The sequence below is a fragment of the Lynx canadensis genome, chromosome D2, assembly GCF_007474595.2.
Source record: "Lynx canadensis isolate LIC74 chromosome D2, mLynCan4.pri.v2, whole genome shotgun sequence".
Lineage (NCBI taxonomy): Eukaryota > Metazoa > Chordata > Mammalia > Carnivora > Felidae > Lynx > Lynx canadensis.
Window position 1 is genome coordinate 10,065,561 of NC_044313.2, and position 21,306 is coordinate 10,086,866.

The 21,306-nt window shown below is 51.0% G+C and overlaps 1 protein-coding gene across 10 annotated transcripts in view; it reads left to right on the plus strand.

The window, feature by feature from the left end:
- Positions 1-7,490: 7,490 nt before the first annotated feature.
- FGFR2 (fibroblast growth factor receptor 2) overlaps positions 7,491-21,306 on the plus strand; it is a 102,594-nt gene continuing 88,778 nt past the window's right edge. For all 10 annotated transcript variants that reach the window (XM_032595188.1, XM_032595190.1, XM_032595189.1 and 7 more), the window contains exon 1: positions 7,491-7,757. In XM_032595188.1, coding sequence (XP_032451079.1) covers positions 7,589-7,757 — 169 coding nt within the window. In that variant the 5' untranslated portion in view covers positions 7,491-7,588. The remainder of the gene's footprint in view (positions 7,758-21,306) is intronic.

Genomic DNA, 21,306 nt, shown 5'->3' on the forward strand with positions numbered 1-21,306 from the left:
GAATGAAATTCATAGTTTTGCAGGGAGGACAGAACGGCATCAGACGGGCTCATTAGCGCTGAAACGTCAGCAGCCTGCATTCATCTAACTTTTCTATAGGGTGAAGGAACAGCCACCTAGTAGAAAACACATTATTAAAAAAAAAATTCTGCATCTTTAGAGGAGAATGGCCCGTGGCAGCCAGGGTTCCCACCCCTTTCCTGGTCCCTTCCTGCAAGCAATGGTTAGCAGTACACTTTGTTTCTTGAAAGGCATGGGGCATCGGAGTTCTGGTGTCCTCATTTTTCTTCCTTCCACTGATGTATCATTACTAGAGTGAAAAAAAAAAAAAGAAGGGCGTCTCGAGGGCTTTTGAAAAAAAAAAAAAGGGTGGCTACTCAAGACATTTTGTAAAGGGGGGAAAATTGTGAAGAAAAGGAACCCCAGTGGGGGGCGGAGGGTTGTGAATGTGGCCTTGTCTGACAGTTCTTTTAGCGGAAACCTGGTGCTGGCCTTAGTATTTCAGTTCAAACTGTCACCTTCAGTTCTTGCTGGCTTTTCTGCCCTCGGCCCTGAACCTCAACAGATTGGGGCTTATTTACCTATTCACACTCGGCCGGGAAAGCTCATTAATAGGCTTATTAGCAACACCATTCACGGGAGGCCAGTGACAAAAGGGGTTCCAGCCACTTGAAGGGGGAAGAGAAAAATAAAAAAACAAAAAAAAAAAAAACAACAAAAAAAAAGTACAGAGATTATTTTTCTCATTCAGAAGCCTCACTGGTGTGAAAGCTTTCCTAGACCCTCTGAGGTCACTTGAAGCCTAAATATGATGACAGAATTGTGTGTGTGTGTGTGTGTGTGTGTGTGTGTGTGTGTTTTAATTCCAAACATGCGTTTGCTTTTCCCAAAACTGAAGAGTTTGCTGTTGTGGGCTGTGGCCTCGCTCCCTTAAAAATGAACACTCTTAAGGGAATAAGGGTCTTGTGATGGATTGGTGTCTTTTCATCCCTAGGAAGAATAAATTCTGCAAACTGCATCTGGACACGAAAGAAGGTGTTCTGATTTGTCATTTTCAGCGGAAGCCTGCCTTTTTATTCAGTGTACATAAAGCTATTGATGAATGGGGTTAGGGATGATGGCTTCCTGCACCAGTAATTTATGTGAGAATGTGTTAACAGCATTTTCAATGGCTAATGGATATGTTGCAGGATGGGAAGGGACTCTGTCCTGAGACACTCGAGTTTCCCATCGATGGGGAGTATGAAGACATAAGTGCCGGTCGCCGCGCTGGTGGACCTTCTGCCGCCTTTTTGTGCCCACAGGTCTGAGAACTTGAAAAGGTATGTTCAGAACAACCCAGCTGTGAGTGGATGGCTGAGGCTCACCTGGCTGAGCTGTCAGTTAATTAAAAGGCTTTAGGACTGATCTGGGTTAAAAAGACTTGACCGAAAACATACCCAAGCCAACGGACCGATCATTTTGCTTGAGAATCAGACCATTACCTTCGCTGTCAAATTTCCAAAATATAATTTCACAGCCATTTGCTGAAGCATCGCAGTGGAGTTGCTCGTCCTGGGCTTTAAGTAATTTACATAAAAAGTTGTCTATTGTGTATTGTGAAGCAAAATGATTTTCTCATGAGGTGGCTGGCACCTTCAAAAAAATTTTTCGTGTTATTGAAGTGTGCTATGTCAGTGACCCATGAAGAACTAACTGCGTTTCTAAATGCTGGAAAAGTCGATTTTCCAGGTCAGTTTTGTACTCACTGCTCCATCTATCTTCAGGCCTCAAAAGCATTCTAAAGCACTTCTGGGTTTAATGACCTTTTCCAAGGAAAAATAATTAAGGTTTTTATCTATATTGTCTTGTACTTACGCAGGAAAGCTTAGGAGCTGGATGAGTGAGGAGGAGAGAAAGTATATTAAAAAAATAAATTACCCCGTAGACACAGCCTACTGAGAAAAGTAATGGAAAATATGAACTTTAACCAGTTACAGCCTGGCATTCAGTAGGCCAATCTGATTTTGCAATATAAGAATCTAAGATTCAGAAAGAAGAATTGCTTTGCTCTAGGTCATACCTATTTACAGCAGAGTTGTGCCTTTAGAATCTTTCCAATTTCTTTTTGTTACTCCAAATATATATTATTAAACAACAACCCTTTTTTGTTGTTGCAGTTTTTTTTTAAATTTTTTAATGTGTATTTATTTTTGAGAGACAGAGAGCACGAGCGGGAGAACAGGCGAGAAAGAGAGAGCCACAGAATCCAAGGCAGGATCCAGGCTCAGGGTGGTCGGCATAGAGCCGGATGCGGGGCTCAAACTCGCGCTCGAGGAGATCATGACCTGAGCTAAAGTCGGACGCTTAACCGACTGAGCCACCCAGGCGCCCCTGTTACAGCTTTTCACTTTTTCTATGAGAGGCCAGATCCAAAGTCAGATCTGCCAATAACCAGCTGTGTGGCCCTGGACAAATTACTTAACCTCTCTCATCCTGTCTCCTTATCAGAAACTGGGATTATTACTCTGCAAGGTGGTTGCACCGATGACAAATAACCGGTTCAGTGTGCCCCGCCCGTGGTGGGGGCTCCATAAGCATTGGTTTCTTCTCTCACTGCTGTAGTTTGGCAGGACAGAGAAGTGCAATGTCCCGCAGACATTTCCAAGCTGCTCTCTCTCTCCTCCAAAAGTTTCAGCTGCATTAAATTTCTCCCCCCTGTTAACAACGTGCGGTCCCTCTAGGGGCAGGGCAGGCAGGCCGTCATTTGTTTTCTGACTTGAACCCAAAACGCAACGCGATCACCCGGCGAACCGTCGGTCTGCGTCCCCTGGGAAGGAAGGGGGCGGTGGCGCGGGTCGAGGCTGTCGCCGCACCTCCGGGTCCCGGCGGTGGCCGGGGTCTCGGGCGGCTCGCGGGCGTCGGGAGCCGCGCGGAGTCCGGGCGGCCGGGCGCGCGGCGCTGATTGGCAGAGCGGGCGCCGCCGTCCAGGAAACGGCTCGGGTTTCAGCGGGGGCGTGACCCGCCGGGAGGGGGCGGCGGCGGCGGCGGCGCGGGCGGCGGCGGCGGCGGAGAGCGCCGCGGAGAGCCGAGCGAGCGGGCGGGCGGCGGGTGCGGAGCGGGCGAGCGAGCGAGCGAGCGAGCGCGGCCGCCACAAAGCTCAGGGCGCCGCGGGGTCTGCGCGCGGCGTAGTCGGCCCGGCGCCGCGACTCCTTCCCGGGCTGCCGGGGCCCGGGGGCCCCGAGGCCGCCGCTTTCCTGGGCGCTCCGAGCGTTCGCGAGTCGCGAGCAAAGTTTGGTGGAGGAGACGCCGAGCCGGAGTCCTTTCTTCCTCTCGCTCCCCAAACCCGAGGGCAGCCGGCGGGCGTCATGCCCGCGCTCCTCCGCAGCCTGGGGTGCGCCTGAAGCCTCGGAGTCTTGGCGCCGGCGAGGACCCGAGGACCGCTCTTGTTTGGAGTTTCCCCCCGAGCTCGTCGCTTGCTCCATCCCAACCCACGCCGGGCGCGGGGACAGACCGGCCGCCGGGCAGCGTTGCCATTCAAGGTAATCGCCGTGTCGGGTGCCTCGGGGAGCCTCGCCCGCCGGCAAAGCTGGGGCCGCGGGAGCCCGGGACGCCGGGCGCACTGTCCCCCGAGCGGAGGGCGCGGGGGCACTGGCACGGTGGAGCCTGCTCCCTGTCCTTGGCTCCCCGTCTTTGGCTGCATAGGTGATGGGGGAGCGGGATGCGTGCTGACGGCGGCCGTTCGGGAAGGTCTGCGTTTACTCCTTACCCCCCATCCAGATGCTGACATCTGCCTCTGGCACTGACACCCCCCTCCCTGTCAAACTGCGGCCGGCGCCGTCCCACCGGCCGGCGCGATCCTCCGACCCCAGAGCGGGCAGGCGAGTGGCGGGGCTGCCTCGCTGGTGGCTCGGCCCCGCAGGTCCCGGCTTCGGAGGGGCATCTTCGGGGTGGCTCATCCCGGGGTCCGGGGAGCGCCCGCCCTGGTCCCATCCAGGCCGGGCGGGGGTGGGGGGGATCCGTCCTTTCCCGGGACGGAGCCGTTGAACGGGGCCCGCGACCTTTCCGTCGGGCTGGCTGTGCCCGGGGGAAGGGGGGTGGCACCTTTGGGGAGGAGGCCGCTCCGGTTCCCCGATTCAGGCACGGGCGCCCCTAGCCCGCTGCCGCCCTCGGTGCTGGAGGAAGCGCAGCGCGCCTGGGGCTAGGGGGCGAACTGGACCGACTTTTTTCTCGCTTGCCGCCTGTTCAGCCGGCAGCAGCTAGGGCATGTCGAAAGCGCAAGCGAGTTCTAACTTGCGCGCTCGTTCTTTCAGCGCCGGGGCCGCGCCGGGGAGTCAGCCGAGGGCCCTGCGAGACGCTGGCTCCCACTCTCGCGGCCACAGGGCCAGCCTCGGGGGGTCCCGGCCGGGGGCGCCGAGTCTCGGCCGTTCCCCTCCGAGCCCGCTCCCTCCAAACCGTCCTCCGGGCCTGCCTTTCTCTGGCCCAATTCAATAAAACCTACCCTTAAAAGCAAACCTGCTTTCACACTCGGGGCACCCATTATGTGTTTGGTGTGAAACGCTATCAACATTTAAAACCCCATTGTCCCCTGGGTCCCAAATCCCTGTAAATCTTCCACTGGCCACGACTCATTTTCATCTGAAAAGCCTGTTTAGTTTGAATAGAAAAGCAATCAGGCGCCCCTCTCCCTCTCCCTCTCCCTCTCCCTGGAATGTCAATTAAAATGCAGATTTTTCTGAGCTCTTTAGCGCCCCAAGAAGGGGGAGAAACTCTGGATAAATGAAAGAAGTGGCCACAATGAGCCGGGCTGCTGGTGGTTAGGAGTTCCCCAAAGCTGCTGCAAGTTCTCACTGGCTTGCTTGCAGGCGTTCACCAAGGGGTGGATTGCGGTCCTGAGTCAGCCTGTATTTTTTTGAGATTTCAGAATGTTGAGCAGCCCCCGCCCAGATCTGACCCCTTGATAGCTCCCTCCCTTACTCAGCTGGGAAGACGAGGGGAGCAGCAGGGAGGCTTTGAGCTGGGAGATAGGTCTGCCCCCTGGGGGTACCTGGGCATCCCAACCTTACGCGGCCTTGTTGACTTTCCTGATGTAAGATCTCCCGGGAACAAAGCGCCCAAATGCTCGGCCATGGGTGAGCCGGCAGAGGACAGATAACCTAGGAGCTCAATTAAGGCGGGCACTGTGTTGGTTTGCCTCTTGGAGCGTGGGGGCGGGGGTTGGAATATTCTGGTAAGTTGAGGAGTCCAGGACAAACCTGGCGTAGGGACCACTTGCCAGCCAGGCTCTCTTGCTTGTCACTTTGCGTGTGTTTGGGGGCAGGTTTGTGCTGAGGTGAAAATGGACCAGGGGAGCGGGTGGCCACGAAGAGCCGTCCATCACAGGGAGGGTGACAACGCCTCCCCTGCCCGGGCTGAGAAGAGAGTTCCCTTTCAAGGGGAAAAATAAACACGCCGGGGCTTTCACTGAGGCTCAGACTCCAGGAAGGATTATGGTATTGAAGGCAGGAAGCCGGGATTGTGGCCGCCAGCGGCATGCTGGGCCTGTGTTCCCAACACCGAGCCTCGGGACCTAATTATCCTGCCTAGGAGGTCCCTTCACACTTTTGTCCACTTTGGTGAGGAGTTGTGCAGACCTGCTGCCTTAGGCCTCCGCCTTCCAGAAATGTGAGCAGGGGGCAGCCTGGGGCCTGGACCCGGTAATGGCTAAAATTCAAGTTTCTGGTGCAAGCTGACCGGTATGAATGAATGGTCTGAGCTTTAGCTGAGGTCCCTGACCAGCTTTCTCTGCCTGGAGCAAAGGAAGCCCCCTGGGCTGGGACAGGTGGGTGAGGAGGCCAGGGAAGCAGCCTGGGGGGAAACCTACTAGGATTTAAGGTTGTTTGTGGAGTTGTGTCAGAGGCAGAAAATTCCCATGCATTCTGGAAATGCTTAGTAAATCAATGGGCATGCTTGTGTACTTTCCTCCCACATGTGTGTAGAAATAGATACGGAGTTATCTTTTGAGGCTCTTAACTTCAAGAGGAAAGAAAAGTCAGGGGGAAAAAAAAACATCCTTCAAGCAATCTGAAAATAGAGGGTGTGCTTGCATGCACGCGCTTTTCTTGCTTTTGCTGTGAATCACACCGTTTCACATGTGCTTTCTCTGCAGCAGAGAATTTCTTTTTTCCTTCTCAGGAAATGGTGCAGCAGTCTCTTTTCCCATTTTAATCCTTAGTCAAGGCTAAAAGGAACAGTTTTTCTGATGTAGCTTTGGAGAGGCTCACGCCGTGTTGAAATCTGATGGTATAATTTGAAACCTCAAGTTGGCATGCAAAAAGCCCAGGGCTTAGAGATTTTTGTGTCAAAGGTCTCCCCCCGCCAATCCTTAATATGTGGTTGGTTCATTTATAGAGTTTATGGAATCTGTGATTGTCTCAGATTTTCTCAAGTTTGTGCATTTCGGTTCTACACGTAGTGATTGAGGATAACGAACGCATTTAAAGTCGTTCGGAATATTTAAGTTTGGGAAGTTCTCTTTGCCTTTGGGTCAAATGGGTGAATAGACCAGGCAGTTGAGCCCCCCCTCCCCCCTCCCCCGTAACTTCTACTGTGAAGTTTCAGCCAATAGATTAGCCTATTGAAAGTCATTGTCCCAATCGCATACCATGACAGTAATTTCCACGTCACCATCGTCGTTCATAACACACCTGCCTTATTCCTCCGAGTTTGCGTCTGCTCTGTTCCTTCACCCGCTCTGTATGGGTTGAAGACATTTACGAGGCTGGGGGCTGCCAGTAGTCACAGCGGAAGGGGATTCTTCAGGCTTTGAATCTCTTTTTCTTGGATCAGCTGCTCTGAACGTGTTGCAGGTCCGTTCATTCTTCGTAAGTGGCTGCCTGGCGAAAGATTGAAACCCATTTCTGTACTGGGAGATGAATCCTGACAACTGTAAACTGGTGGGGATTTTTGGTAGCCTTCCTGGGGTCCCTTTTATTTTGCTGGTCTCCTTTCTTCCTAAGAACAGTGAGGGTGGAGCCAGCCTCTCAGCTGCAGCCCCAGAAATAAGTCTGCAAACAGACGCCTCCACGATCCAGCTGTCTGAAGCCCAGTTGGCCTAAGAGAAGTTAACAAGGCCGGTGATGCCAGCCCGAGCATTGGGAACTTGCTTTTGTAGTTGCCCTTCAAACAGAGGTCACGTTGCTTCTGCTTTTTGAGGGCGGCAGGGGTGACGGTGGAGAGCAGAAGGGAGCGCACCCTGCCCTGATCTGTGTCCCGTCGCTACGTCTCTACTTCTGTTTCTCAAAAGTGTGCTTTTTAAAAAAGATCAGCCCACCCTGCTTCGTGGACCGGGCTGGTGGAAACACCTGGGGCTCTGAGGTGCGGACGCAAGGCATTTGCAGATCATGAAAAGGAACTGTTGGCACATATATTTGGGAAGCTGAGAAGCTGTTTTAGCCCGCTTGGGGTTTCAGCGAATTGGCATCGGGGAGGATTTCACTGACTTCGCCGAATCTCTCTCCTCTAGAGGCTGCAGCAGCTGCAGAAGCAGCAGCAGGACGAGCAGCGGCTGCGGCGGCACCTTGGCTCCTGAGCATCGCAGGCGGTCCATGCGCGCAGAGGAGGTGTGCAGATGGGAGTGACGTCCACATGCAGATATGCAAGAGCTCGGGGGACTGGCACCACCTCACCCATGGTCAGCTGGGGTCGCTTCCTCTGCCTGGTCGTGGTCACCATGGCAACCCTGGCCCTGGCCCGGCCCTCCTTCAATTTAGTGGAGGACACCACGTTAGAGCCGGAAGGTAAGTTCCTTCGTTTCACTCTCAGGGTACCCAAGTTTGTTTGGGGCGTTCGTCCGGGGGGAGGTGGCACTGAGGTCAAGGCCTCTTTTAGAATCCGCTGCCCTTGCGTTGTCAGTGAGGCTCTGAGAGCCGGGAGTGGGCTCCCTGCTGCCCCCAAGCCGGAGGTTGCCAGAGAAGGTTCCTTGCTGTAACACCGCAGGCCGGATGTAGTTTGGTGGTTTCTGGGTGTGTGCGCTTCCCTGCTCTGGGTGAGGGAGCCAGCCTGCACTTCACCTTTCTCCGGTGCCCGGCGGTGCTGCGGGAAGGGGGTGGGTGGAGGTGAAGGCCATCTATAGCTTCCTGCAGGAGCTTTCTTACCGGAGGGAGAGTCTTGCTTCTGATGTAAAGAATTGCTGTTTTCTGACAAAAGGAGCCACGAAGGGAAATTGCCAACATCTGAAATGCTGACATTTTATTTTCATTGTCTAAGGAGAAAAAGAAGCTTCTGAAGTTCAGCCCAGAGACGCTAGACGTATTAGTGTTTTTTTGTTTCTTCTTTTTTTTGGCCCTTGTCGTTCATAATACCTAAGCAGTACGTCGCAGAAACTGCAGATTGTGCTTTAGGTAAATTTGGAAGTGAAGGTACCTGGCTGTCTCCCACATCTCTGAGAACTTACAGATCGAACAGGCCATGCACTGTGTTTCAGCCTTGGAAATTTAATTTTAAAGGCACGAAGCCAGTTGGTGAACACTTCAGTGGGGCTGAATTACTCAGCGGGACAGGGTTGGAACCTCCTTCCCGGGTCCTTCTGAGACGACAGTAGCCAAGCCTCCACTTGGTGCGGCGTTGAAATCTGTCATCAGCAGGGAATATTGGGAGCTGAGTTAGTTTTCCAGTGGTAATCCGAGAATAAAACGGCAGATCCCAGCACTCATCGCCACTTAATGAACCTGTTTGCTGAGAGCCCACCTGGTGCTTGCTAAGCTTTGGGGGCGGTCGTGGTCCCGAGTGGTCTGGGGTCAGCTCAGCTGTTCTGGGAGGGCACCCCGCACCGCAGGCTGGAGAGGGACGGAGAGCCGGTCGGGACGACACGGGAAGGAGGGCTGTGTTCCTGCCAGAGATGAGAGCACCGAGGGAGGGGCTCCCACTGAGGCCCACGCATGGGTCATAAGAGGATAAGTAAGGGCAACTGTTTTTCTAAAACGGGCCTTACTGGGAGGCAGTCGGGCATTGGCAACAGCGAGGCCGGTCGGTGCCCCGTCTCACGCAGAGGCATGGGGGCTTTGTGCACACAGGTGCAGTGACGTCACAGGGGTTTCCACGTCTCCGGGAGGGGGGAGTCTGGTGAGAGTTTTTGTCTGCAACACTTACGGGCTCCAGCCCGGGTGATGATGGCACTGCCTCCTTGTGCTACGTGCTGTGACAGAAGCACACGTGCGATTTGCAGAGGTGATGCCTTTTTAAAGGGCTTAATGCGAGAGAAAAGGTTCCTGGTTTCTGAAAGTCACGCCTGTTCTCTGATTGTGCTGATAATTACAATAGATGTGCTTCCTAATTGCTGATTTTTCCCTGGAGTGCGTGGCTCAGCACTTGCCCACGCAGCTGAGCCGGGGGTTCCCTACCGGGAACGGCCCAGGTTAGGAAAAAACTGGCATTTTTCATTTCGACTTTCAGGGCAGCCTTATTGGGAGTTTATCGCAACATATAAAGTGTAAACGGTCCTGGAGGACCTCTTTTTATCATGTTTAATTATCAAAGAAAGTTTAAAATATGCGGGAAGAGGTGGGGGCGGAGAGGGGAAGACACAGAGGGCAGCGATGAGGTTCCCCCCCAATGGTTCTTTGTGTAACAATTTTGTATCCAACAATGAGAGCGGGTCTTTCTAACCTGGGATCTGTGGATGCACTTGGGGGCTGGGGAGGTGTTTGCAAATTCCCCCCCAAGTTGTAGGCGATACTTTGCAAATGTCATTGTCCGCATTTTTGAGGGTTCACAGCTTCCATGAGGTTTGCATCCAGGATCGTGACAGGTTGAAATGGGAAGTGCAGAGCTGCAAAGAAGTGGCTTTGGAAAAGCATTCAACCCCCTCAGCCTCAGTTTCCCTTCCTGTCATCTGACGGTTTGATAAGATGACCTTTAAGTTCTTCTTCATTAATGCTAAACGAATGGTGATGTCCTCAGGAGCCTTCTGGCAACTCGCCTCAAAAGGTCGCCGGGAGATTTTAGGGTCCCTGGGAGCAGAGAGCAGTAGAGCACACGGCCTGGCATCTCATAAGCACCCAGGACCTGTTGTCATCCTCGTTCCCGATGAGATGGGCGCATGTGTCTGCTCTGTTCTGTGCCCATTGCCACCGTGTCAGGAAACGTGGAGGCTTTTGGAGAGGGTGGGGAAGAAAATCGCTCTCCGAGGGAGAAGGCCCTTTGTGGCTCCAGGCAGTTGTGTTTGCTTTCTGTAGGGTCTGTGCTGTCCTGGTAAGTACCGTATTGGCCGTCGATTTGCGTTCTTCCACTCCCAGGGTTTTGTTTTAGCGTCGGAGGTTATTAGCAAGGTAGTCTGATTGTAGATGAAGAAGGGGTTAGCAACTGGAAGCAGACTGACCGACTGGGGACAGCTCCAGTTTAGGGCATGGTCCTGCCGACCTGTGGGGAGAGAGGGAGGATTGGTGGGTGAGTGGGTGTCTGTTGGTTCCAGTGTGTCTCCTGTGGTTCGTCTGACTATAGCTTTGATTAGCATAGGTTCAACCTTAACCTTCTGTTGCACAAGGCCTCATCTTGGAAGAGTTCTTGGTTTGTTAATTTGGAGGCTCAGAGTAGACACTGTGTATGGGGCTGGACCAGAGGAGAATGTGTCTGGGGCAAAATGTGACTAAGTTCCAGGAAGGGGCCTGTGCCCTAAGACTAGAGAATCCTTTCCAATCTTCTTGGCTCTGTACAATATTATCATATACCATCGTATCGTATCATCTATCATATATCATTTGTCTTCTAGACACTATGAAATGGTAACAGTAGGGTTGGATCTACCCAACTGATTTACGAAGAAAATAATCTCCAGGAGATTTTAGTTAATATCCCAGTTTAAAAAAGAATATTTTCCGTTGGTCATTCATTGTAGGGGAATGGCTGAAGGCTATAAGCTCAGTTATTGACTCAAAGGGGGTTAGTCCTCAATGCCAAGTACTGTTCTGTTGATTAATATTCTAATTATTTAAAGTATAATCAAGCTTGATTATCCTGGGGAGGAGGTGACTCTTTCAAGTTTTTTCTGACGTTTTGTCACCTACTCCGGTTAATTAAGTCATTGTTGACATTAATGATATCTTTGTTTACACCAGCCCAGTAGGAGCTAAAATAAAAGGGCTTTTCCAACCCCAAACCCCTAATTGCTTTCCCACCCTCTACAAAGTGTGATTCTGAAAAGTGACAACCTGAGAAGAAAGTAGTGTGCATTTTTTTTTTTTCCAAACCAATTTTTTTGGCAACCTTCTAAGAGGTTGTGCTGTCCTGGACCAGTGTGTGAGTTGGTCCCAAACTCAAAAGCAGAGTCAGTGAATGAAGAATGCACGAGGAAGTCAGATTTTTCCAGCATGGTTTTAGGTCCTTTGTTACGAGTATTGTAAATGCCGTAATGTCAGCCATACGCATTTAATTGCAAGTTAAGAGAAAAAAGAATATATCCGCATACCAAGAGTGAATGATTTCAAATAATCTTCTGTTTTGTATTATCTGCATCCTTGCTCCTCAGTACGAGTGTTAATATTTAAGAGTTGACTGGAACTTGAGAGTTAGCTTAGGAACAAGGACTTATTCCCGGTCAGTTAAACGAAATGCAGGCTTATGCAGTTAAATACACAATGAAGTACACATTCTTTATTAGCATATAAAGTATTTCACAATTCATAGACAAAGAACTGGGCTAAACATTACCTCCGAGAGCAAAAATCGGGCAAGCCGAAAGAATTGGTGTTTGTATAACTCTCCATGCTCACTCCCTCTGATCCGAATTCAGTGTGTGTGTGTTTTGCCTGTTTATTTTAACCAGTCAAAACACTGAGGACTTTCTCAGGGACAAGCCCCTCACTAGGAATCATAAGTGGTTCTTTTCAAGTCCTTCTGACCCATTTGAGGGTGAGAATTCAGATAACCAGAGCAATCCAATATGAGAGGCTTCCAGTATCAGACTTAATGAATAATTACGTGGTTATGAAATACCTAGGGTAGTGTTTAAACAGGAAGAGCCTTGTTCAATGTTCACATTCTGCAGAAAATGTATCTAGTGGTCCTTCAGCCTGCAGTCTGTTGTTCCCGTGTTTGCTTTTTCCAGGGTAATTGTTAAAAGGCTACCTCCCACCCTTTTTCATCAGGGTCTGGCTTAATTTCCCATTTCCATGGAAGCCGTCTGATTTTACTCTTTCGAGGGGAAGGGGGGACATTGGTTTTGGGGCGCCAGGTAGGCAACGCGGCTGGTGTGCCCCTCTCTACTCGCTGTCCCGATTGGATTCTTAGCACGGTGACTTGTCTGTGGGCAGGCAATTCAGAGATTATTTTCTGAAAGTTTTCCAGGCTGTCCCACCAATGATTCCGAACCAGTGGGTTGACTGCCACCGTGCAGAAATGCCTGTGATCGTTATCATTCGGGCGCCTCGAGGAACGACTCTAGCCTTAGGTTTTGAGTTCTTTTCATCCGTTTGCTGTATCCGCTTGGGGAGACTGAGCGATGGCTCTGCGTTTCCAGCTCTCCCTTCGTGGTTGCGCCTGATGTCGGTCACTGTGCCACACCTGTGCCCCACGTGCTTCTGACTTGCCTGTTTAGCGTGGTTTCTTTTAACTGATGGTGACTGTGTTCAAGGCTGTATGGGCTGAAGAGTGAGCCTGATGTAGGGGCTGAACCTTCAGCCTTAGCTGAAGGGGGCGGGTTTACTGAGCAGTGATGTTTCAGCATCATTGTATCCAAGACGAACAAACCCCTAAGAACACAGCTTTGACTTGTTAGAGGCTCTTGGGCTTGAGACTTTATTATTTAAAAAAATTTTTTTCCTCTTTTTTTAAAGTTTATTTTGAGGGAGAGAGAGAGCGCGCGCGAGCGCACGAGCAGGGGAGGGGCGGAGAGAGGTAGAGACAGAATCCCAACCAGGCCTCATGCCATCACTGTGGAGCCTGATGCGGGGCTCGAATTCATGAACCGTGAGATCATGACCTGAGCTGAGATTAAGAGTTGGATACTTAACTGACTGAGCCACCCAGGAACCCCAAGATTTTATTTTTTTAATTTTTTTGATTTCATTATTTAAAAAAAAATTGAAAAAAAAATTTTTTAACGTTTATTTACTTTTGAGACAGAGAAAGACAGTCTGAACGGGGGAGGGTCAGAGAGAGGGAGGCACAGAATCTGAAGCAGGCTCCAGGCTCTGAGCTGTCAGCACAGAGCCCAATGTGGGGCTCGAACCCACAAACCCTGGGATCATGACCTGAGCCCAAGTCAGACACTCAACCGACTGAGCCACTCAGGCGCCCCACGTTAGTTTTTCTAAAGTAAGCTCTGCGTCCAGCATGAGGCTTGAACTCATGACCCTGAGATCAAAAGTCACCTGCTCTACAGACTGAGCCAGCTAAGGGCCTTGGACTTGAGATTTTAAAGCCATGCATAACTCGTGTTCCATTTTGGGGAAAATGTTTATCTTCACACAAAGCCTTAAGGCTTTCTGGCAGCCCTTGAGTCTCCACAAACTGGCCACTTCCTCCTGCTTACCCAGGTAGACCTACAGTGACCCAGCTGATTGAGCTCTGGCTTTCTCGAATTAGGGAGTGTGTAAAGAGGAGGTAGGGAAAGGAGCCTGAGGCCAGGCTCTTTAAATAAGTCTGGTTGAACAAGCTGCTGGCCATGTTACTATAATGATTCTGTGTGTGTTGGAGAGGTCGCCTTCTGCAATTAACAAAGATTACACTTGCAATCCCCTTCCCCCCCCCCCCCCCCCCCCCCCCCGCTCTGATCTATGACTATCCCTTTTTAAAAGGGCATGATAGAGGGGTGGCTGGTGGCTCGGTTGGTTAAGCCTCTGATTCTCGATTTCGGCTCAGGTCAAGATCTCACAGTGGGTGGGATCAAGCCCCACATCGGTCTCTGTGTTGACAGCCTGGAACCTGCTTGGGATTCTCTCTCTCTCTTTCTCTCTCTCTGCCCCTCTCCTGCTTGTGTTCCCCTCCTCAAAGTAAATAATAAACATTTTCTTAAAAATGCCTTTTTAAAAGGGCATGATAGAAAATCCAAAATGGTAGCTGCAAATGCAGTGCTTGTGGGCTTCATTTATAGAATTTCAAGTTTTTTCTGGTTCTGTATTCATACAGAAGGATATTTCATGATTAGGACAGACTGTGGTTGACCTTGAAGAGTGTACGTCCTGTAAAGGCTTTAGGTTCAAGTCATGCTTTAGGTTTTCAGTAATTTTGGTTTTGGGAAAGTTGCACCATGATGGAGTTGTAAGACTCTGGGTGTGAACTGTTGTCATTTATTCCACTTTGGAATACGTAAGTAATTACGCCCCGTTCTGGACTTTTGCCACTTCATGTGAATATTGAGAATTTCAGATTCTTCTTGTACTGAGTCAGGGAGCTAAGCTGTGGAATATTCTTTTCTTTAACCCCTTGTCCAACTAGAGAATGGTAACTTCCATGTCCTGGATGGATGGAATGCACGTATATGGAATTTCAGGTTATGGTGAACATGTTTTATGAGGAGGTCAAAACCCAGCTTATAAGGAAAGTTCTGATATGTTCAGGAATGAGGACATGGGACATATTTATTTGTGTGATTTATATATCACCTTTTCTGGAAGAGAAAGAACTCCATTCTGGGCTCTGACACTGATCAAGTCTACATAAATTGTCACGGTCCTTCCCTAACTGTAGAACTCCTTCTTTGTCATTCTATGTGGTCTCTTTTTACACATGACTGTTTACTGTTAAGGTTTTCCATACCTGACCAGTTGTAATGTTTTAAAAATATATTGACATCATAAAGACCAGTTTTGTGTGTTGGGTGGGGAGCAGGGTGGGAGGGACTATAAAATGAAAATAAAGATCTTTGTGGTGACAAATTTAGGGTTTAAACTTTTTTGAAAGCCCTCAAACTTCAGATTCTTAGTTGACAGTGAGATTGCTCTATAGGAAGGCATGTGGCTGCCTTTAAGGCTCTCCCTCCTTGTCCACCATGCTTCCTGGGTTTCCACCAAATGTGTTGCATTCTTAGCTGATAAAAGGGGGGGTGCCCAATTGAATCTGTATCCTAAACATTATAAATGTTTCAAACTTAAAACACATCTTGAAAAGCCCAAATATCCCCTATAAAATTAACTTAAGTTCTTCATCTGAATCCATAAAGATGAATAAAATACTGTTTTTAATGTTTATTTTTGAGAGAGAAAGCATGAGCAGGCAAGGGGCAGAGAGAGAATGGGAGACAGGCTTTGAAGCAGGCTCTGGGCTGAGAGCAGAGAGCCCGATGTGGGGTTCAAACCCACAAACTGGGAGATCATGACCTGAGCCAGAGTTCGACGCTTAGCCCACTGAGCCACCCAGGCGCCCTGAATAAAATAAGTTTGAGTGGCATGCGATGTGCTGTCTGGGGACAAAAGCACAGAAGGAACTTGGCCTTGGGCTTAGGCAAGACCGACTTGAATCACTCCCCTATCTACTGCTGCTGTGACTTCGCATAAGGTAGATAATCACTTTGAGCCTGCCTTTCTTTATCTGAAACTGGCCAATGATACCTATGTGAGGGGGCGGGGATGTGAATATGAGGCAAATGGGTGTAGAACTCTCTCTCTCCATTCCCATCCTCACTTTCTTGTCAATGTAAAAACCTGATACAGGATTTAAAGCCAAGATTTCAGGGGCACCTGGGTGGCGACTCAGTTGGTTAAGTATCCGACTCCTGATCTCAGCCCCGCTCTTGGTCTCAGGGGTGTGAGTTCAAGCCCTGCATTGGGCTCTGTGTGGGCGTGAAGGCTCCTTTTTAAAAAAGAAAAAGAAAAAGCCAGTATTTCAGGCATATTTACTAGATCTTCTGATGGGAAGCGTTTGCATTAATCAAAATAGGAAGCGTGCTGTAGGCCGTTTATCCATCCCTCCGTACCGTCTTGGGCCTTTTTGTAAGTTTGGACTTCAGCAATGTGATCATCTTGCTGCTTGCAGTCCAAATGGTTCAGGGTTGACCTATTTTCCCCGTAGAAAAAAAAGCGTGTTTGCCGCTTTGTAATAATTGTAGGACACGCTCTTCATGGAGAGCGATACATTTTGGCAAGGAACGAGTTTTCTGTTTGAGGCTTCCAAAGGATTGCCGTTAGGCCCTGTGAAGAAGGATGGAGACAGGGTTGGGGGGTGGGGGGTGGGGGGTGGGGGTGGGGGTGGGGTGTAGCGTGCTCTGCTTTTGTCCAGGCCACTGAGGGGAGCGCCGGAGTAAGTTACTGTCGTTCCTGCCAAGTTTAACTGCAGCGACTCCCCTGGGCAGCCTGCTGGGTGTTCCTACCTGGGCAGGTAGCTGGGCTTCCGGACTTTATGGAAGGGAAGGAAATTGTCAGGGGACCTACACTACTGAGGGGGAGGAGCTGAGCAATCATTTGCATGTTATACCCCTGTGGGGTCGTTTGATTGGACAAGCAGGGGTGTGAGGGGGAGTGGTCAGTGTGGATGCATGCATGGGGTCATTTTTTTTTTAGCCCATTCCTTGAGAGGGTGAGGAGGGCAATGATAACGGCAGCTCTCATGACCATTTATTGAGTGCCTGCTGTGTGTCAGACGCAGTGCTAGGTTCCTTGACATCTATCCTCTCTAATCTTTTCTCCCCCTGTTTTATTGAGATACGATAGACTCACAGCACGGCGTAAGTATAAGGTGTACGGCAGGATGATTGGACTTACGTAAATCATTTCGTGATTATCGTAAGTAGTTTAAGATCTCCTACAGATGAAAAAGAAAAAAGAATATTTTTCCTTGTGATGAGAACTCTCAGGATCTATTCCCTGGAAAACTTTCACATACGCCACATGGCCATGGTGATGATAGTCATTGTGTTGTGCATTACATCCCTAGAACTGTTGGGTTTTTTTTTGTTTGTTTATTTATTTATTTTGAGACACAGAGAGCGTGAGCAGGGGAGGGGCAGAGAGAGAGGGGAAGAGAGGGAGTCCCCTGCAGGTGTTCATCGCGGAGCCCGATGCGGGGCTTGATTTCACCACCACGAGACTGTGACCTGAGCTGAATTCAAGAGTCGGATGCTTAACTGACTGAGCCCCCCGGGTGCCCCGGCCTAGTCCTTGTTTATGTCACAACAAAAAAAGTTTGTACTTTTTGACCACCTTCCTGCAGTTCCTCTGCCCCCATCTCTAATCTTAATCATTCAGCTGACCCCCGGGTAATTCATGTTCCCATTTTATGGACGAGACTCTTGACTGAGACCCTTGGAGATGAAATGCTTCCTCCAAGACTCCACAGCGGGCGTGGGCCCCGGCCTTGGGGTGAATTTCTTGGCAAAAGGAAGGTTTATCGATTGATTCCTTTCCTTTCCCCGAGCAGGGGGGTCCTCTGTGGCATATGGTAGGACAGCCTCGTCATTCTTTCCGAAATATGTCATTTGACTGTTAAACATGTAAGGACGCTGCTGGGTGATTCTGTCTCTTCCCCACATACCCACACCTATTTTCCTAAAGCTGTTTGAAGAAAAGTCCTGGGCAATTAAACCACTGCAATAATTACCACTTTGTGATTCTCCGAGAATGGCCTCTGGTGATATGCAGCTTACTAGTAAGAAGCCAACCCTTTTCCTGCCCAGGAGACTGGAGGGAGATGCCTTGAGGCCCAGTTAGTGACCCCCAGCTCAGTCACCCAGCAGGAGCTCAGGCAGGTAGGCCTGACTGGTCTGGTATTTGCCCATTTGCTCAGAAGCCAACTCAACGGAGTGGGAGCAGACCATCCGTTTTTCCTTGTCCCAGATGCTTCTGGCCGTTTGCCCTGGCACTGCTAAATGTTTGCCTTTTTGCTTGTCGCTTTAATAGTACGTCAGACTTCTCTCCAGCGTGTCCGATTCTCAGTTGGGTCAAGGCCCACCTGCGCAGACGGGGGCTCCTACCACCTACGGTCATGGAAACGACAAATGGCAGGGCCTCCCTGGCCCTTGACGACGCCGGGGCAAAAGTGGGGAACAAAGAGAACGTCTAAGAATGGAAAGGCAGAAGCAGCAATCCCCACGCCTCCTCTTGGCCAGGAGGGGCGTCCCAAGGGGAGGAAGAGGCTGAGCAGTAGAGCCATTTTTAAAGCAAACAAAAGTTCATTTTGGGTGGCTTAAAAAAAGGTGGCTTCTGAGGGGAGCTTGCTAGACCTGGAGGTGACTTGGGCCTGGATTAGTCCACTGGACCTTGCACTGAACTTGCATGGTGAGTGCGGAGCGTCCGGGGTCGCAGGTGTTCAGAAGGGGGGCTCAGCGTTGGAGAGAAGGCGTTGAATGCTTGGCGGGGGGAAACCTGCAGCTTCCTCTCTTAGCGTTGCAGCCCTGGTGGGGGGACAACTGCCAGAGCTTGGCAGACACAGGTCATCAACCCTTTACAGACTGTGGCGTAATTTTTTAAATGTTTATTTTTGAGAGAGAGAGAGAGAGAGAGAGAGAGATAGAGAGAGAGAGACAGAGAACGAGGGAGACACAGAATCTGAAGCAGGCTCCAGGCTCTGAGCTGTCAGCACAGAGCCCGACGCGGGGCTCGAACCCACAGACCGTGAGATCATGACCTGAGTGGAAGTCAGATGCTTAACCGGCTGAGCCACCCAGGTGCCCCCCAGATACATTTTTTGAAACCCTACCATGTGGGGATAGAATGGCAAGCCAAAAACAGTCTCAAGTCCTATGAATGGGGGGTGGGCGGGGGGCCATAGATCTTTGTCAAATAACTGCCAAAACGAGGCCCTGGTTCCAGTCCTGGGTGCAGGTGCTCTGAAGAAGAAGCATGGTGGGTCTCAAAGGGTTGCAGGAGCCCTGAGGAAGCCGGGGTGCCGCTTGAAGGAGACTAGAGTAGTGGGCCAGGTCAGGGGGGGGGACCTGTGGGCCACGGTGAGGATTTTTCTGGGTACTCGAACTATGTGACTTCCGGAGGCTGAGCTTCTCAGGGAGGTGAGCACCCACCTTGATTCTTCAGCAGACCCCCCTGCATCGGCCCCAGTCAGTCCCAGCCACATGTGCCTGCCAGCTCTTTCCCTGCCCAGTTTGGGAACCATCCAGGGCCTGGCTCCTCCGCTGTCCCCCGTCAGGTTCCACTTGTTGCCGAGAGGTGCCCGTCTTTGCAGGTAGGGCCTGTGAACAGGTGGTCAAGGGTAGCTCTCAGCCACCTCCTTGACAAGTCTCTTTTCTGCCGCTGCAGTTTCTTACCAGGCTAACATGGAGGCCAGAGGTGGTGGAAGGCAGGGGAGCCTGGGTAGTGAACTCCGACAGCGGGGCCTCAGCCGAGGACCTGGGCATTTAAGTAAGGCTCCCTCCTTTCCCCGGAGCAGGGTGGGGCACAGTCTTGCTTAAAAGGGGCAGGTGTGCCAAGATGCTTGGGGGCCCAGCATAGCCCCTCCCGAGGTGAACTTGCTCTGATGGGTTTTGAAAGGGGCTGGGCTCTGCGTGGAGAAGTGGAAACTCTTCAAAGTTTGCTTTCCAGAAGGTTTGACCTCTTTGCAGATACACGGCTTAGGGCCTAGGAGACGGGCTAACCCTGGTGGCACCCTTCTAGATTTGGAATTTCCTGAATGAACGAACGTGCTTTCAGTCCTGGGGCACAGGATTCCCCACGGGGGAGTTTTCCTTTTTTTCTGTAAGTCACTGGAGAAAAGCGGGCAAGGGGCAAAGCCAGCTGGGGACGTGCCCCACCCGCCGCAGAGGCTCCCTGCCCCTGCTGACTTTAGGGGAAACCCCTCCAAGAGGTCATTCCGACCCAGCTGCTTGCTAAAGACCCCTCGGGCTATGAATCTGTGCCTTCAGCCTCAACAAGATTTCTGCACCAGCCTGGCCCGAACTTGCTGAGGCCTGAGTTGCCATTCAAAGGAGGAGGGCCATCTGTTTCCCAGTTTCCAGCTGCTAGCCCTTCATTTGTAAATGGCCGGGATGCTGCTGGGGGGGGGGGGGGGGGGGGAACCGGTCTGGGGACACAGCTGCGGGCTCTGAACAAGTGTTGGAACTGGGGTCCTGCTGAGAGGAGAAAGGTCCAGCCCTTTAAGTAAACTTGCTCAAAGGTACTGCACAAGGCCCGGAGTTGAAGATCGGGAGGCCAGGAGGCGTGCCCTTGCCTTCCTGGAGTAACTCTCACCCCGCCCCCTTATCCTTTTCTTTGGTCCCTGGGGCGCTTTAAAAATATTCACTTATTCTGAAAGTACGTATTGAGGGAAGGGCTGGGGGAAAATGTCACCTAGGATTTCGACACAGTCTGACCTTTGGGGGACTTGCAGGCCACATGTACCCACTTAGTATGCACTGTGGACTGTTTATGTCCGTGTCGGGGGGGGGGGGTGAGCGGGTCCCGGAAGCAGGTTCTAGGAGCCAGGAGTAACCCCAAGTGCGGAATGGTGACCGTCCCTGAAAACTTGCTTCTGGAATGTCGTCACAGTGCTGGCTTAGGGCATGCTGTCTGGAAAGCAGGCCCATCAGCCCTGTGCTGTTACAGGCTCCTGATGCTTGGGTGCCATGCAGGGCACAGGTGGGCGCCTTGCCGGAGGGGTTTGGTGTTCAGGGCTCCTCCCGGCATGCTCTGGGGTTGTGATAAGGCATCTGGTCCGGGGAACTCTGCAGGGGTTTCTGTGGTCCGCATGTAAATATCTGGTATCCCTGATTTGTTGGATAGGTGAACCGTAGATGCTATTTTAATAAGCCAAGGCCTCTTCCCTCACTAAAGTCATCAAACAGGTGTCATTGGCATTGATAACAACTCTCTCCCAAGATCCTTGGGTGTTTAGTTCCATTTGCCAGAAATCGACACTTAGGTAACTTACATAGATACGACCTGACAGATGTATGCATTTGAAAGAAAACCTTGTTTTAAAGTCAGAGTAAGGCAAATCAGCCTTACCATGGGGGGGGGGGGAAAGAATCTGCTGATCACTTAGGGGTCAAGCTATAACCCACACACAGGCGCCCAGGCCCGCCCTGGCCGGAACTGGGTGAGGAGGGGTGCTTTTTCTCAGATGAGTCCCCACCACCCACCTTAGGGGTTACAAAGACCTTCCCAGGCAGCCTCTTGGTTTGTCCTTGTGATGACCTTGACCAGCAGCAGGCTAGCCCGGAGGTGTTTCCCTGTTCTGTAAACTGGGGCTCAGACTCAGGTGATGGGAAGGGGCTGTCCAAGTTGATGTGGGTTCATCCCTGCAAAACCAGGTCTCCGACTCTCTCGTCCTTGGACACTGGTGCTGAACTTCTCACAGTGTGGTCTTTGGACCAGCAGCATTAGCATTATCTGGGAGCTGGTGGGAAGCTCAGAAGCTCAGACCCTACTCCACAACTACTGACCCAGAAACGTTGGAGCTGTGTTTTAATAGGCTGTCCAGGTGGCCTTT